General features: G+C 47.4%; 1 protein-coding gene across 1 annotated transcript; it reads left to right on the top strand.

Moving 5' to 3' along the window:
* The first annotated feature begins 2,701 nt into the window (after positions 1-2,701).
* Positions 2,702-13,427, top strand: LOC129354271 (outer dense fiber protein 2-like). Its single transcript, XM_055023773.1, is given in 23 exon segments — positions 2,702-2,713; positions 3,106-3,170; positions 3,172-3,214; positions 3,319-3,417; positions 3,485-3,652; positions 3,852-4,033; positions 5,581-5,716; positions 5,796-5,912; positions 6,232-6,306; positions 6,495-6,566; positions 6,680-6,707; positions 6,710-6,795; positions 6,861-7,046; positions 8,205-8,314; positions 8,436-8,571; positions 8,640-8,750; positions 9,146-9,409; positions 9,477-9,492; positions 9,495-9,576; positions 9,645-9,807; positions 10,226-10,277; positions 10,280-10,350; positions 12,841-13,427. Coding segments are annotated over 23 exon segments (2,445 nt in total). The 3' UTR covers positions 13,012-13,427.
* Positions 13,428-15,045: the final 1,618 nt, after the last annotated feature.

Raw genomic sequence — 15,045 nt, 5'->3', positions numbered from 1 at the left:
TGAAACAAAAGAAAAGTAAAAGTGTGAGGATGAAATCCTGGAGCTCACCCAGCAGCAGATGAAGCACCGGCTCCTTCACTGGACTCATCTCATTCTTACTTTTGTAAATGAAATGTCTGAAACCAGGAAGAACAGACACTTTAAATAAGGACCACTTTTCATTTGCTACATATCATTTTTATAAACAGCATGACTGTAGAGGTGAATAAATGTTTCATGTCAGGATTTTAAACCAGATCATCTTCATAAACGTCTGAAAATGAATGAGGAGGAAATGGCTAAGAAACTGTGAAATGTTTGTTTTTGAAGCAGCTGATCTGCAGAAAGATGCAGATTATAGAAATAATAATGCAGCTGGAGACGCACCAATCAGAGAGCAGGAAATCTGGCTCATTCAGCCAATCAGCTGATGATTAAAAACTGACACCGTTTATGTTCAGGTCAGTGCAGCATGCTGAGGAATAATGCATTTAATTCCTCAAGTTTATCTTAGATTTCTGTTTTCAATCTGCATAATTTAAATTTAAATTTGAGCTGAGAGAAAAGCAGGATCCTGATTGGTGCGTCTCACCTGATCCAGCTCTTTCCTTCCACCCTGAACCTCATGGGATCATTTCCAGATTGTTTCCTTGCAGCTCAGAATCGTCATCTTGTTGGTTTGGCTGTAAGTGGGCCGCAGAGCGACGGGCCGCAGGGTGCCGGGCCGCAGGGTGCCGGGCCGCAGAGCGCCGGGCCGCAGAGCGCCGGGCCGCACAGCGCCGGGCCGCAGCAGGCGCTGGGCTGCAGCAGGGCGCCGGGCTGCAGCAGGCGCCGGGCTGCAGCAGGGCGCCGGGCTGCAGCAGGCGCCGGGCTGCAGCAGGGCGCCGGGTCGCAGGGCGCCGACCTGCTGACCCCAAGCACACAGAGCCGCCTGGCGCTGCAAACCGCAGGAAGCTGCACCCATCCACCCGTTCTCCCAAACGCTCGCTTTTACTTTTCTGAAGACCACATCATCCTGACCTGCTTGTTGTTTCCTTTGTGATTTGAGTCGTTTGACAAAAGAACAGATGATGATCTGCAGCATGTTTGTTTAGAATAGGAAGTGCCAAAGACTGCCGTGTCACATCCTGGCCACCATGGAGACCTTCATGTACCGACGGTTTGTTTCTGTCGCCAGAAAGAATCAATAAAGAAAACAAGATCTGGCTTCAAACTCCCTGCTTTGTGTTTTTACTCTTGAGTGATTCACATGCAGCTGATTTGTGGAGCTGCTGCCACACAGGAACACAGAAGCCTTTAGAGAAACACAAATGCAGTCAGATCTGTGTGGGGTCTGGATCTGCCCGGACCTGAAGACGACCCGGAACTAACCAGAACCCGCTCCGCCCTGCTGACACTGCTCCTCACGCTCCCATCGGTTCAGTGACAGGACCGCGGCTGACCCTCTGACCTGGTGTGAACTGGACCTCATCCATCCTGGCTTCCTGCTGCAGCAGACCTGCAGTTTTGGACCTGGAACCGTTTGGAGGTAAATTAGAAGGAAATAAATGAACCTTTATGGTCTGAAAGGGAAAACATCCCTGCTCTCTGTCGCTGTAGTGACAGAGAGAAGTCCAAAAGCAAAGGAGGTGGATGAGCAGAGCTGATGGTCTCATCCAGGATGTTGCTGCGGAGCATCGACTGCTGCCTGCATGTTTCACCCACATCCAAATACTTCAGATTAACAGCAGAAGTAAAGAGTGTAGTAAAAGTGCAGTAAGTACTTTGTTATTGAAGTTGGTTTAAGTTTCACTGATTGTGACTGAAGTTTGGTCTGAAAGGCCTTCAGTCACAATCACTGGTTTCAAGACTGACAGCATCTTTTGCAAGACACTTGGATGATAACAGTTATGAGTTTTGACATATTTAAATTTCCATTTTGATTAAAAGAAGGATTTTTGGACCGAAACGATAAAAATCCCACATTTCCCGATGGATTCAGCTGCTGTGAAGCCACCGCGGTCGCAATGGACACTGTTGCTAAGGAACGGCAGAACGCCGTCTCTTGACCAATCAGCGGCGGTGAAACATGTCACGTGTTTCAAACAGCCCAATCACAGGGAGGCTAGCTGTTGAGCTGTTAGTTAGCTTGTATCCAACGGACTTTCCGTGTAAATATCAGCATCAGCTGATTTCTGCGGAGCGGATCAGGTTTATCTGCGGGTTTAAACGGCTGGTCTTTATTTTACTTCATGGTAAGAAACCTTTTGTTTTTCGTTTAGGCTCTAAGCTCTTATTACTGATAACCAAGCTGTTTATTCTGCCTTTTGACTGTAAGTATCCAAATAAATCCAATTAACTGAAGTCACTTAGTTGGATTTTCAAACGCTGTATCTTCAACATTCAGTTTAGCGACATTTTTATTTTTCTGTGAAAATAGAAACTTCAAATCCAGCTAAAGTTCAGATTTTCTTTCATTCATAACGTCTTATTGTCTTTTAAAAATCATTATCGGGATTATTTTATGATTGTGCTCCATAAACTGATTAACCGGGTGAATGTGGAAAACCGGGGCTCCTATCAGAGCCGGTCAGAGGATGAACGGGGCCCCGGGCGGAGCTGCATTTGGGGCCCGCTTCCTGAACCTGGCAGAGGGGGCGGGGCTTAAATGCAGTCAGAGATAATTGGTTTCATTTGCTGCGATGTATGTCAACAAAGCAAAGAAAGTATTACATTTGTTACTATGGCAACACAGGTATCAACCACTGATTACATCAACTGTTTCAGTGATTTAAAATGTTTCATTGGATCTGCTTATCACTTCTCTTTTAAAGGCTCAGCAAAGACAAAACACACAAAAACTGCTATTACAAAAACACTCAACGCTTCAGTCACAAAAGAAGAGTGATTGTGTCACTAAACTGCAGTGTCATTTATTTTCAAATGTGTTGATATTTATTGATGCTCCCATTGAACACACAGTGGATAAAATAATAAAAAATAAACAAGTCCAATAATATGAAGATGTTTTTCATCATTAATCGGAGTTTATTATGAGAATGATTCGGTAAACATCCTGCCCTCCCGTCCAATCAGATCTGATTTTATCCTCCTTCAAGCAACCGGTATAAACTCGTTGTTTCCCAGAACAAAGACATGAAGAACCTGTCCGGTTCGCCCCGGGTGAAGGTCCACGTCAGTAATGCCGGAGCGCTACCTGCAAGTGAAGAAGAAGACTCCCAACGAGAAACCTCAGGTCAGAGGTCACCTCACCGCCCCTCTGCTCTCCTTCCTGTCTTTTGAGCCCGAATGAGGCGTCTCCTTTAACCCTCTTGGTTCTGTCATCCATGTCCTCCTCAGAAGACGTTGAGCAAGGAGAAATCGCCGCGCCGTCCCTCCGCCAGCATCAAAACGCGTCTTCCATGGAATCCTCCAGGAAAGACTTCCTACAAATGGGAGGTCAGGGGTCCGCTGGGATCCGATCGGATCTTTTTCTGTCCTCTTCCTCAGACTTGTTTCGTCTCAGGGTCCGACCCACTGCCTGGAGATCAAACCGCCAGAACCGGAACCAGAGCCTGAGCTGCGGCTGTCTGACCTCGCCTCAGAGGAAGAGCAGCATCTGCATGGCCGAATCAGCCAGTATGAGAAGAAGATCGAGACCCTGATGACCGAGGTCAGCTCTCTGAGGACCGAGGTGGGTTCGGATCTGGTTCTGATCTGGTTCTGATCCAGGGGAGCAGGAAAACACATAATACTGCCCTTTAAAATCAAACATCTAATCCAAATAAATTCAGTTTAGAAAGACTTGACCATGTTCTGAAACCAGAATGTTTCAGTACCAGGATGTTCTGGTCGGGTTTCCTGACACGTTCTGCTGTGTCTCCTGCATCCAGGTGGAACACCGCAGGAAGGAGCAGGTCCTGGGCCGCAAGTCGGAGCAGCAGGACGTCTCAGAGCGAGTGACCGCCAAGCAGGAGGAGGAGCTAACTGAGGACAGCAAGGAGCTGCAGGAGTGGAAAAACAGCCAGCTGAGGGAGTCAATAGGGAGGATACTGCAGGAGAACACGGAGAGCAGGTACCACTCACATTATTTACTGTGCTTTTAGGGTTACTTCCTGTGCTTTTAGGGTTACTTCCTGTGTAGTGGGGTTACTTCCTGTGCTTTTAGGGTTACTTCCTGTGTAGTGGGGTTACTTCCTGTGATTTTAGGGTTACTTCCTATGTAGTGGGGTTAGTTCCTATGATTTTAGGGTTAGTTCCTGTGATTTTAGGGTTACTTCCTGTGTAGTGGGTTACTTCCTGTATAGTTGGGTTACTTCCTGTGTAGTGGGGTTACTTCCTGTGATTTTAGGGTTACTTCCTGTATAGTGGGGTTACTTCCTGTGATTTTAGGGTTACTTCCTGTATAGTGGGGTTACTTCCTGTATAGTGGGGTTACTTCCTGTATAGTTGGGTTACTTCCTGTGTAGTTGGGTTACTTCCTGTGTAGTTGGGTTACTTCCTGTATAGTTGGGTTACTTCCTGTGTAGTGGGGTTACTTCCTGTATAGTTGAGTTACTTCCTGTATAGTGGGGTTACTTCCTGTATAGTGGGGTTACTTCCTGTATAGTTGGGTTACTTCCTGTGTAGTTGGGTTACTTCCTGTATAGTTGGGTTACTTCCTGTGTAGTGGGGTTACTTCCTGTATAGTTGGGTTACTTCCTGTGTAGTGGGGTTACTTCCTGTATAGTTGAGTTACTTCCTGTGTAGTGGGGTTACTTCCTGTATAGTTAAGTTACTTCCTGTGTAGTGGGGTTACTTCCTGTATAGTTGCGTTATTTCCTGTGTAGTGGGGTTACTTCCTGTATAGTTGGGTTACTTCCTGTATAGTGGGGTTACTTCCTGTATAGTGGGGTTACTTCCTGTATAGTGGGGTTACTTCCTGTGTAGTGGGGTTACTTCCTGTATAGTTGGGTTACTTCCTGTATAGTGGGGTTACTTCCTGTGTAGTGGGGTTACTTCCTGTATAGTGGGGTTACTTCCTGTATAGTTGGGTTACTTCCTGTATAGTTGGGTTACTTCCTGTGAAGTGGGGTTACTTCCTGTATAGTTGGGTTACTTCCTGTGAAGTGGGGTTACTTCCTGTATAGTGGGGTTACTTCCTGTATAGTTGGGTTACTTCCTGTGTAGTGGGGTTACTTCCTGTATAGTTGAGTTACTTCCTGTGTAGTGGGGTTACTTCCTGTATAGTTAAGTTACTTCCTGTGTAGTGGGGTTACTTCCTGTATAGTTGGGTTACTTCCTGTGTAGTGGGGTTACTTCCTGTATAGTGGGGTTACTTCCTGTATAGTGGGGTTACTTCCTGTATAGTTGGGTTACTTCCTGTATAGTGGGGTTACTTCCTGTATAGTTGAGTTACTTCCTGTGTAGTGGGGTTACTTCCTGTATAGTTGGGTTACTTCCTGTGTAGTGGGGTTACTTCCTGTATAGTTGAGTTACTTCCTGTATAGTTGAGTTACTTCCTGTATAGTGGGGTTACTTCCTGTATAGTGGGGTTACTTCCTGTATAGTGGGGTTACTTCCTGTATAGTGGGGTTACTTCCTGTATAGTGGGGTTACTTCCTGTGTTCCTCGTGTTCCCAGTCCAGACGGTTTTCCGAAGGATCCGGAGCTTCTCCTCCAGAAGTTAAGGGAAGCAGAAGCTGACGCCGCTGCAGCCGCTCACCAGGTTTCTGCTCTGAAGGAACACGTCCACAAGTTGGGCGACTCGGTAAAAAATGTGAGCGGCGACCCGGTTTGTGGTTCCATAGCCAACCCGGCGGAACCGGAGCCTCTTACCCGTTTGGTTCTGCCTGCAGAAGATGATGTGGGCCGGTCTGGACCAGCAGAAAGAGCTGCTGCTGGAGACGCTGGAGGGATTCGAGGTCACCAACAGAACCCTGCGCCATCTGCTGCGGGAGCAGCGCGAGTCCCAGGTACCCAAAGTATTCAGCAGACCAAACACGGTAGAGACGGACTGAAAACTATTTTTGAGCATTTAAATATTGTTTTCTGATTCCCCGAAATAAAACCCATAGCAACTGGCTGTATGATGAAAATTACAAAAACTTTTCTGGTACTTTTACTTTCTTATTTTGTGGAAATTCATAGCAAATATTTCAGGAAACAATGAAAATATTCAGAGTTATGTCCATGTGTAGTGGGTCACGGGTTAGTTAGAAGGGTCACGGGTTAGTTAGAAGGGCCTAGTCAAAGTGACTGTGTTGTGACCGGCTGTGGTTTGGTTGTGATCAGATGGAGTCCGTCGGCCTGTCGGAGCAGAGGAAGGTTCTGCTGAAGTCGCTCGCTGACATGGAGGCCTGGAACGCCGTGAGTTCACGCCGCACCATCCCAGCCGGACGGCCCGATTCCATTCAGATCTGGACCTCAACGTGGTTCTGGTTCTGTTTCTCTGGACTCCTTTGATCAGGAGTGTATTCCAGTGTTATGGTCCTGATGGATCAGAACCTGTAATCTCTCATCTGTCCTCTGGGGGCGCTGTGCTTTTCTTTTCTCAGCTGCTGGTTAAGAAGCTTCAGGAGAAGGAGAAGGAGCTTCATCAGCTCTCCACCCAGCTGGATTCTGAGAAGGTACCAGAAACAATGTTGTAATCTGGATTATAATCTGCATTATAATCTGCATTATAATCTGCATTATAATCTGGATTATAATCTGGATTATAATCTGTGTTCGGGAACTGCAGGAGAATGTGAGGAAGTCGGAGGATTTGTCCGGAATCTGGACGCCACCAGAGCTCGTCTGCAGGGTCAGCTGCGGAGAAAAGAGGCTGAGAACAACCGGCTCGTCATCCAGATAAAGGTCAGAGGTCACAACTCCACCGGGGACTCGGGGAGCAGCGCCTGACCCGAGGCGTGTCCCAGCAGAACCTGGAGCGGGAGGCCAATCGGCATCTGGCGGAGGCGGACCAGGTGGCGCAGCAGCTGGGCCGGGCGAAGCAGGAGGCACAGGAGGAGCAGGAGGCGCTGAAACGGGCCAGCCAGGCCCAGAAGCAGCGGGCAGAACGCTGCGAGGGCACAGCGGGCCAGCTGAGCGCACAGCTGCTGGAGAGGGTGGGTCCAACACGGCTACACCCTGATCAGCTACACCTGATCGGCTAACACCCTGATCGGACACCCTGACAGGCTACACCCTGATCGGCTAACACCCTGACAGGCTATACCAGTGCTTCTCAATTATTTTCCGTTACGCCCCCCCTAGCAAGAAGAAAACTATTCGCGCCCCCCACTCCCCACCGTGACTATCCATCTCTGCATAACATTTTTTCCTTATTAACATTTTTTTCGCTGAAAAAACTCTAGCGGCTTATCGGCGTGATTGAGATGTAACGTATTTAAGTGACGCGCTAATTTATTTGGCTTCATGCTGTCCGCTGCGAGCATTTTTGGACACAGCAAACACACCGGTCTTTCCTCTTCTCCAACTGTAGTCACAGTGAAGCCAAGCGCTAAATACGCTTCGTCGTATTTCCTCTTCTTAGCTTTCGGTTGACTTTCTGTTGTCTCATTATCTTTGTCTCTCTCCGCGTTTCTTTTCATCCCTGTGAAAAACTTTTTCATGTTGGGGGTTGTTGAATAACGGAGGCCATAGACAGAACGCAGTCGGAGCTTTTTGTTGACTTAACACTGCTAACCAAGGCAAACCTGTTGTCTTGTAAGTCGTAAAATGTTGCACTGTCGCAAACGTGACAGAAGTAACAATGAGAGCGCCACTGCCGCCTACTGTGCGCAATTACACTTTATACTAGTACAGCCAAAAAAAAGCCTGTTCCCCAGGATCACGCGCCCCCCCAGGTATCGCACCGCGCCCCCCAAAGGGGCCCGCCCCACTATTTGAGAAGCACTGGGCTACACCCTGATCGGCTACACCCTGATCAGCTACACCCTGATCAGCTACACCCTGATCAGCTAACAGCCTGATCAGCTACACCCTGAGCGGCTACACCCTGAGCGGCTACACCCTGAGCGGCTACACCCTGATCTGCTACACCCTGATCGGCTACACCCTGACAGGCTACACCCTGATCAGCTACACCCTGATCAGCTACACCCTGACAGGCTACACCCTGATCAGCTACACCCTGATCAGCTACACCCTGACAGGCTACACCCTGATCAGCTAACACCTTGATCAGCTACACCCTGATGGGCTACACCCTGATCAGCTACACCCTGATCAGCTACACCCAACTGCCTCTGTCTGCCCAACAGGAGAAGCAGGCGGCCGAAGCTCTGGCTTCAGCTGACGCCTGGCAGCGTCGCCATGGAGAAGAAGCGGCGGAGAAGGGTCAGCTGGAGGTGGAGCTGAACCTGCTGACCAGGTGGGTGGATGTACAGTCAGTCAGTCGGATGTTTGATCCAAACAGAGCTTCATGTTCTGGTTCTGCGGTTCTGATCCGGGCCGTGCGGGTCTGATCCGGGCCGTGCGGTTCTTATCCCCAGCCGGATATCGGAGCTGACCGAGCAGCTGCAGGCCGTTCAGGAACAAGGTTCGGTGGAGAAGCAGGTGCTGCTGGACCGGCTGCAGGCGGTGTCGGCGCAGAAAGCCGCCGCCCAGCTGGAGACCAAGAAACTGAAGGTAGGATCGGATCAGAACCTTCTCCTGCGGGCCGGGTCTGGCAAACGCTGAGCCCTGTGTGTGTCCAGGCTGCCGTGTCGGCGGCGGAGGAGAAGCTGAGCCGAACCGAGTCGGAGCTGCAGCAGGTCAGAACCTCCGTCAAGCAGTGTGAGGTTCTGCTGGACAACTACAAGATCCAGGTACTGGACCCGGCCAGAACTCTGTCACAACAACCGCTAACCAGTTAACTGATTCATCACATGGTCTGTAAAGTGAGAGCAGTAGTTTCCATGTTGGTCTGTCCTTAAAGAGACAGTACGCTCTAACACCATTTTAAAGATTTTATTTTATAAAACTCCAGACTGGCTGTTTCCTCAGTTTTTCCTGAGTAAAGATGAATTGACAGATTTCATGATCCATTTTATTTATTGCTTTATTTAAAATGTTTTCTTCCAGTTCATGTTTTTTGGAAACAGGAGTTTTAACTGGTTGTCATTATTATTTTATCACCTTCATTTCTGGCCAGTTTACTGTAACTGGATTTATGGTGACAGAAAGCAGAACCAGGCGCTCAGCTTGCTGCTCCGCTCTGCAGGTGGGGAACACGAGGGCAGAGGCGGAGCAGGCCCGCGCCCAGGTGGCGCAGGCGGAGCGGGACGCCCAGGCCGTCCGGGTGGAGCTGGAGAGGGAGAAGGAGCAGATCCGGCGGGAGCTGCAGGGCCGGCTGTCGGAGCTGGAGGTTCTGCCCGAGGCCCTGCGGCGCTGCCAGCTGCAGCTGCAGGAGGCGCAGGAAGAGGAGCGCAGCCGCGAGAGGCGCAGCCTGGAGCTGAGCGGCACCCTGACGGAGCTGCGGCTGAAGGTGCTGCTCTCTGACCCGACAGAACCCCCGGCAGTGTGCTGCTGTTTCTCACATGTGTTTCTGTCAGGTGGACTCCCAGGGGCGCCAACGGACCTGCTCCGGCAGAAGAACCAGCTGCTGATGGAGGAGAACCGGCAGCTCCAGCTGAAGGTGGAGTCTATGGAGAGGTGAGTGGAGGAAAAGCCTCTGACTGCGGTCCTGCTGCAGCTCTGATTGCTCCCCTGCTGGCCGACAGGAAGCTGAGCGACGTCTCCAGCCAGAACTCGGACCTTCTGACCGTCATCTCCAAACGGGAGAAGACCATCCGCAGCAATCAGCTCTCCTTGGAAGAAAAGAGCAGAGAGTGTTCGCTGCTGAGCCGGAGGCTGGAGGAGGCTGTGAACGACGCGCGGCAGCAGGTGAGGCCCACTGGGGGGCGCCGCCTGGAAACCTACACAGAAATGAAGCTGGAGCCTGTCACAGAGGAAAAAATACCACCTCCACTTTATCACCATGTTACTCATCCATTCATAAATGTTATACTTTCAAACTTAATATTTAGTTGGAATGCTAAACATTTAACTTTAGATTAATATTTATTCATCAGCCTAGTTGGGACGCAAAATATTTAGTTAGCAAGTTAGTTAGCTAAATATTGCTAACTAAATATTTAGCTTATATCTGTTGAATATTTAGTTGAATCTAAATATTTAGTGAAAAAGCTAAATAGTTCATTTGCTAGTTAGCTTTCTAACTAGTTACAGTTAGAAAGCTTCCTGTCTCTAAAACGGTCTGAGCTCAGAGGTGGACTTGCTTCTCCTGGTGTCGTGTTTTCAGATCTCAGAGACCAGAGAACGTGCCGCCCACAAGGAGCGCTCCACCCAGACCACATCATGGACCTGGAGGCTCAGCTGAGCCGGACCGCAGCGGAGCTGGAGCAGCTGAGCCGCAACATAGAGGAGGTGAGTTCCTAACCCTAACCTGTGATTGGTCTAGTAACGTTACTAACCTGTGATTGGTCTGGTTATGTGTTACTAACCTGTGATTGGTCTAGTTATGTGTTACTAACCTGTGATTGGTCTAGTAACGTGTTACTAACCTGTGATTGGTCTAGTAACGTGTTACTAACCTGTGATTGGTCTAGTAACGTGTTACTAACCTGTGATTGGTCTGGTTATGTGTTACTAACTTGTGATTGGTCTAGTTATGTGTTACTAACCTGTGATTGGTCTAGTAACGTGTTACTAACTTTGTGATTGGTCTGGTTATGTGTTACTAACCTGTGATTGGTCTAGTTATGTGTTACTAACCTGTGATTGGTCTAGTAACGTGTTACTAACTTGTGATTGGTCTGGTTATGTGTTACTAACCTGTGATTGGTCTAGTTATGTGTTACTAACCTGTGATTGGTCTAGTAACGTGTTACTAACTTGTGATTGGTCTGGTTATGTGTTACTAACTTGTGATTGGTCTAGTTATGTGTTACTAACCTGTGATTGGTCTAGTTATGTGTTACTAACCTGTGATTGGTCTAGTAACGTGTTACTAACCTGTGATTGGTCTGGTTATGTGTTACTAACTTGTGATTGGTCTAGTAACGTGTTACTAACCTGTGATTGGTCTAGTAACGTGTTACTAACCTGTGATTGGTCTAGTAACGTGTTACTAACCTGTGATTGGTCTGGTTATGTGTTACTAACTTGTGATTGGTCTAGTTATGTGTTACTAACCTGTGATTGGTCTAGTAACGTGTTACTAACTTGTGATTGGTCTGGTTATGTGTTACTAACCTGTGATTGGTCTAGTAGCGTGTTACTAACCTGTGATTGGTCTAGTAACGTGTTACTAACCTGTGATTGGTCTAGTTATGTGTTACTAACCTGTGATTGGTCTAGTAACGTGTTACTAACTTGTGATTGGTCTGGTTATGTGTTACTAACCTGTGATTGGTCTAGTTATGTGTTACTAACCTGTGATTGGTCTAGTAACGTGTTACTAACTTGTGATTGGTCTGGTTATGTGTTACTAACCTGTGATTGGTCTAGTTATGTGTTACTAACCTGTGATTGGTCTAGTAACGTGTTACTAACTTGTGATTGGTCTGGTTATGTGTTACTAACTTGTGATTGGTCTAGTTATGTGTTACTAACCTGTGATTGGTCTAGTTATGTGTTACTAACCTGTGATTGGTCTAGTAACGTGTTACTAACCTGTGATTGGTCTGGTTATGTGTTACTAACTTGTGATTGGTCTAGTAACGTGTTACTAACCTGTGATTGGTCTAGTAACGTGTTACTAACCTGTGATTGGTCTAGTAACGTGTTACTACCTGTGATTGGTCTGGTTATGTGTTACTAACTTGTGATTGGTCTAGTTATGTGTTACTAACCTGTGATTGGTCTAGTAACGTGTTACTAACTTGTGATTGGTCTGGTTATGTGTTACTAACCTGTGATTGGTCTAGTAACGTGTTACTAACTTGTGATTGGTCTGGTTATGTGTTACTAACCTGTGATTGGTCTAGTTATGTGTTACTAACCTGTGATTGGTCTAGTAACGTGTTACTAACCTGTGATTGGTCTGGTTATGTGTTACTAACTTGTGATTGGTCTAGTAACGTGTTACTAACCTGTGATTGGTCTGGTTATGTGTTACTAACCTGTGATTGGTCTAGTAACGTGTTACTAACCTGTGATTGGTCTGGTTATGTGTTACTAACTTGTGATTGGTCTAGTAACGTGTTACTAACCTGTGATTGGTCTGGTTATGTGTTACTAACCTGTGATTGGTCTAGTAACGTGTTACTAACCTGTGATTGGTCTAGTAACGTGTTACTAACCTGTGATTGGTCTAGTAACGTTACTAACCTGTGATTGGTCTAGTAACGTGTTACTAACCTGTGATTGGTCTAGTTATGTGTTACTAACCTGTGATTGGTCTAGTAACGTGTTACTAACCTGTGATTGGTCTAGTAACGTGTTACTAACCTGTGATTGGTCTAGTTATGTGTTACTAACCTGTGATTGGTCTAAACGTGTTACTAACCTGTGATTGGTCTAGCAGCGTGTTACTAACCTGTGATTGGTCTAGCAGCGTGTTACTAACCTGTGATTGGTCTGGCAGCGTGTTACTAACCTGTGATTGGTCTGGCAGCGTGTTACTAACCTGTGATTGGTCTGGCAGCGTGTTACTAACCTGTGATTGGTCTGGCAGCGTGTTACTAACCTGTGATTGGTCTAGTAGTGTATTACTAACCTGTGATTGGTCTAGTAGCGTGTTACTAACCTGTGATTGGTCTAGTAGCGTGTTACTAACCTGTGATTGGTCTAGTAGCGTGTTACTAACCTGTGATTGGTCTAGTAGCGTGTTACTAACCTGTGATTGGTCTAGTAGCGTGTTACTAACCTGTGATTGGTCTAGTTATGTGTTACTAACCTGTGATTGGTCCTCAGGCAGAGAAGCGGTACCAGAGCCGCCTGCAGGACCTCCAGGACCGGCTGGAGCAGTCGGACAGCACCAACCGCAGCCTGCAGAACTACGTCCAGTTCCTCAAAGCGTCCTACGCCAACGTGTTCAGTGATGGGCTCCTCAGCGGGCCCCGGCGCTCCCCGTCGCCCGTCTGAGATACTCCTCGTCGCCATGGCAACGGATACTGGAAACCAAAGCAATCATCACCACATCCACATTAGAACCATAAAGTATGAATTATTTGAGCTGCTGACTGGTTCTTCTGGTTTTACGGGTTTATCTGGTCGATCCAGTCAGTCTCTGGGAAGACTGCCCTCTGGTGTCTGGTAGTGTCATGCTGCTGCTGGTTTGCCCTCAGCATGAGGCAGAAGCTCCTGATTGGACACCAGGAGAAGCTCCGCCCCTCTCAACTCCAGCCGGAGGTTCTGGTTCTGATCCAGATGTGTATCATTCCTTGTCCTGAGGAGTAAATGTCTCCAGCGTCAGCTTTGTTGTATTCTGTTAACATGTGTGATTAATCGCTGCTCTGCGTTAATATCCAAGGCGCTGAAACATGTGGGTCATCGTTACCTGCCAGGGACCCGCTCTGACCCAGCAGAACCAACAGATGCTGTATTCATGATGATTCCTGAACTAAACTCACATCAAACATGTTTGTTGTGGTTTGGTTTGAATTTTCTGCATCCTGAACAGGTCAGATGTTTGCATTCGCTCCGGGTCACATGACCTGCTGCCTGCCGGGTCTCATGTCGTCAGCTGATGCATAATGCTCCTAATGTTGCTTAGCAACCATGAAATACAATTCACAATGGATGTTCAGAGAGCAAAGTGACTGAGACGGACAGAGCGGGGTTTGAACCGGCAACCCGTGCATTACCTCCCCAAAAGTATAAACAAAACAATCTGAATAATGTGAATCCTGAAATATGCATCCATGCTGTAACAAAGAAGACTCTACATTATTATATAATATATATTTTAATGTATATACACAACATGGATACAAGATAGATGTTTTCATCTTTATTTCACAAGTTATTCACATGGAGTAATAACTGTATTTGAAAACAACAAGAATATAATATATTAAAGGTGGATTTTTACTTCATATCATAAAAGTAAGTTTCCAAAAGAGGAATAAACAACGTGTCTCTTTAAATTAAATATGATTTCCATGGCTTGACTGCACTTTGATATGCTGATATCCAGAGATTATGGCACAGATGAATTTTTTTCTAATCAAACTTAAGTTTTTCCTCAACACAGCAGCGTTTGAGGTAAACTAGAAGCTGCGTTTTTTCTTTATTTTGTGGTTTTATTTTCCACTCCAGAGGTTTGTTTTGCTCGAAATGAAGTCGCTCCATCTCCAGCTCGCCTTCGTGTTCTTCCGACGAGCTTCGGGTATTTCCGTACAGCTGCAGGAGTGACGTCATGCATCAGAGCGCCCCGCCCTTCAAACGAACCGTCAGGTCGATTCTTCGGGATAGCTTCTTCTCCATTCGCTCTTTGGAAAAACCCTCACGGTAAGGACATTATGTCCATGTTTTCTGCTTGAAAAGACAATGTTGCGTTTTAAATCCAATAAATGCTGCTTTTTATTTGGGTGGTTTTAAAAGCTGTGGGGGTTTTCGGCCGTGACCGGCAGGCTAACAGGACCAGCTAACAGGCTCAGCTAACAGCGGCGGTGAAACACATCGGTAATAATCGATTCAAAGACGCTTCACTTGCTGTTTAAAAGCAAATAAAAGCGAGCAGAACATGCAGGAGGCTGCGGTTCCGATTCATGGGCGTGTTTTGGGTTTCAGGGCTCGGAGGGGGTGGGTGGGTGAAGGTTCTGCAGATCAACCCAGATTATTGGACAGATGTTCAATAAAAATAACTGGTTTCCGGTGGAAAGGAGCCGCCCGGGCCTCCGTCCATCACACCGGCCCGTTAGCACCGCGGTTCTGCACAGAAGGACGCGGATGGCCGTCCGAGCTGATACCATCAGCCTGGTGCTGAATTCCTCACCTCCCATCCTGTCAACTGGAAACCAGCCAGTTTACTGGGAACCAGCCAGTTTACTGGGAACCAGCCAGTTTACTGGGAACCAGTCTGCAGGACCGAGATAAGCTCGGATCTGATCTGAAACCAGCCGCTCTGATGTCCGACCCGGGTCAGAGTGGGTTTTACCAGAACCGCAGAGCATC

The sequence above is a fragment of the Poeciliopsis prolifica genome, unplaced genomic scaffold (assembly GCF_027474105.1).
Source record: "Poeciliopsis prolifica strain line A6 unplaced genomic scaffold, Auburn_PproV2 SCAFFOLD107, whole genome shotgun sequence".
Lineage (NCBI taxonomy): Eukaryota > Metazoa > Chordata > Actinopteri > Cyprinodontiformes > Poeciliidae > Poeciliopsis > Poeciliopsis prolifica.
Note: the sequence above shows the minus strand (reverse complement) of the source record. Positions and strands in the feature narration are given on the sequence as shown.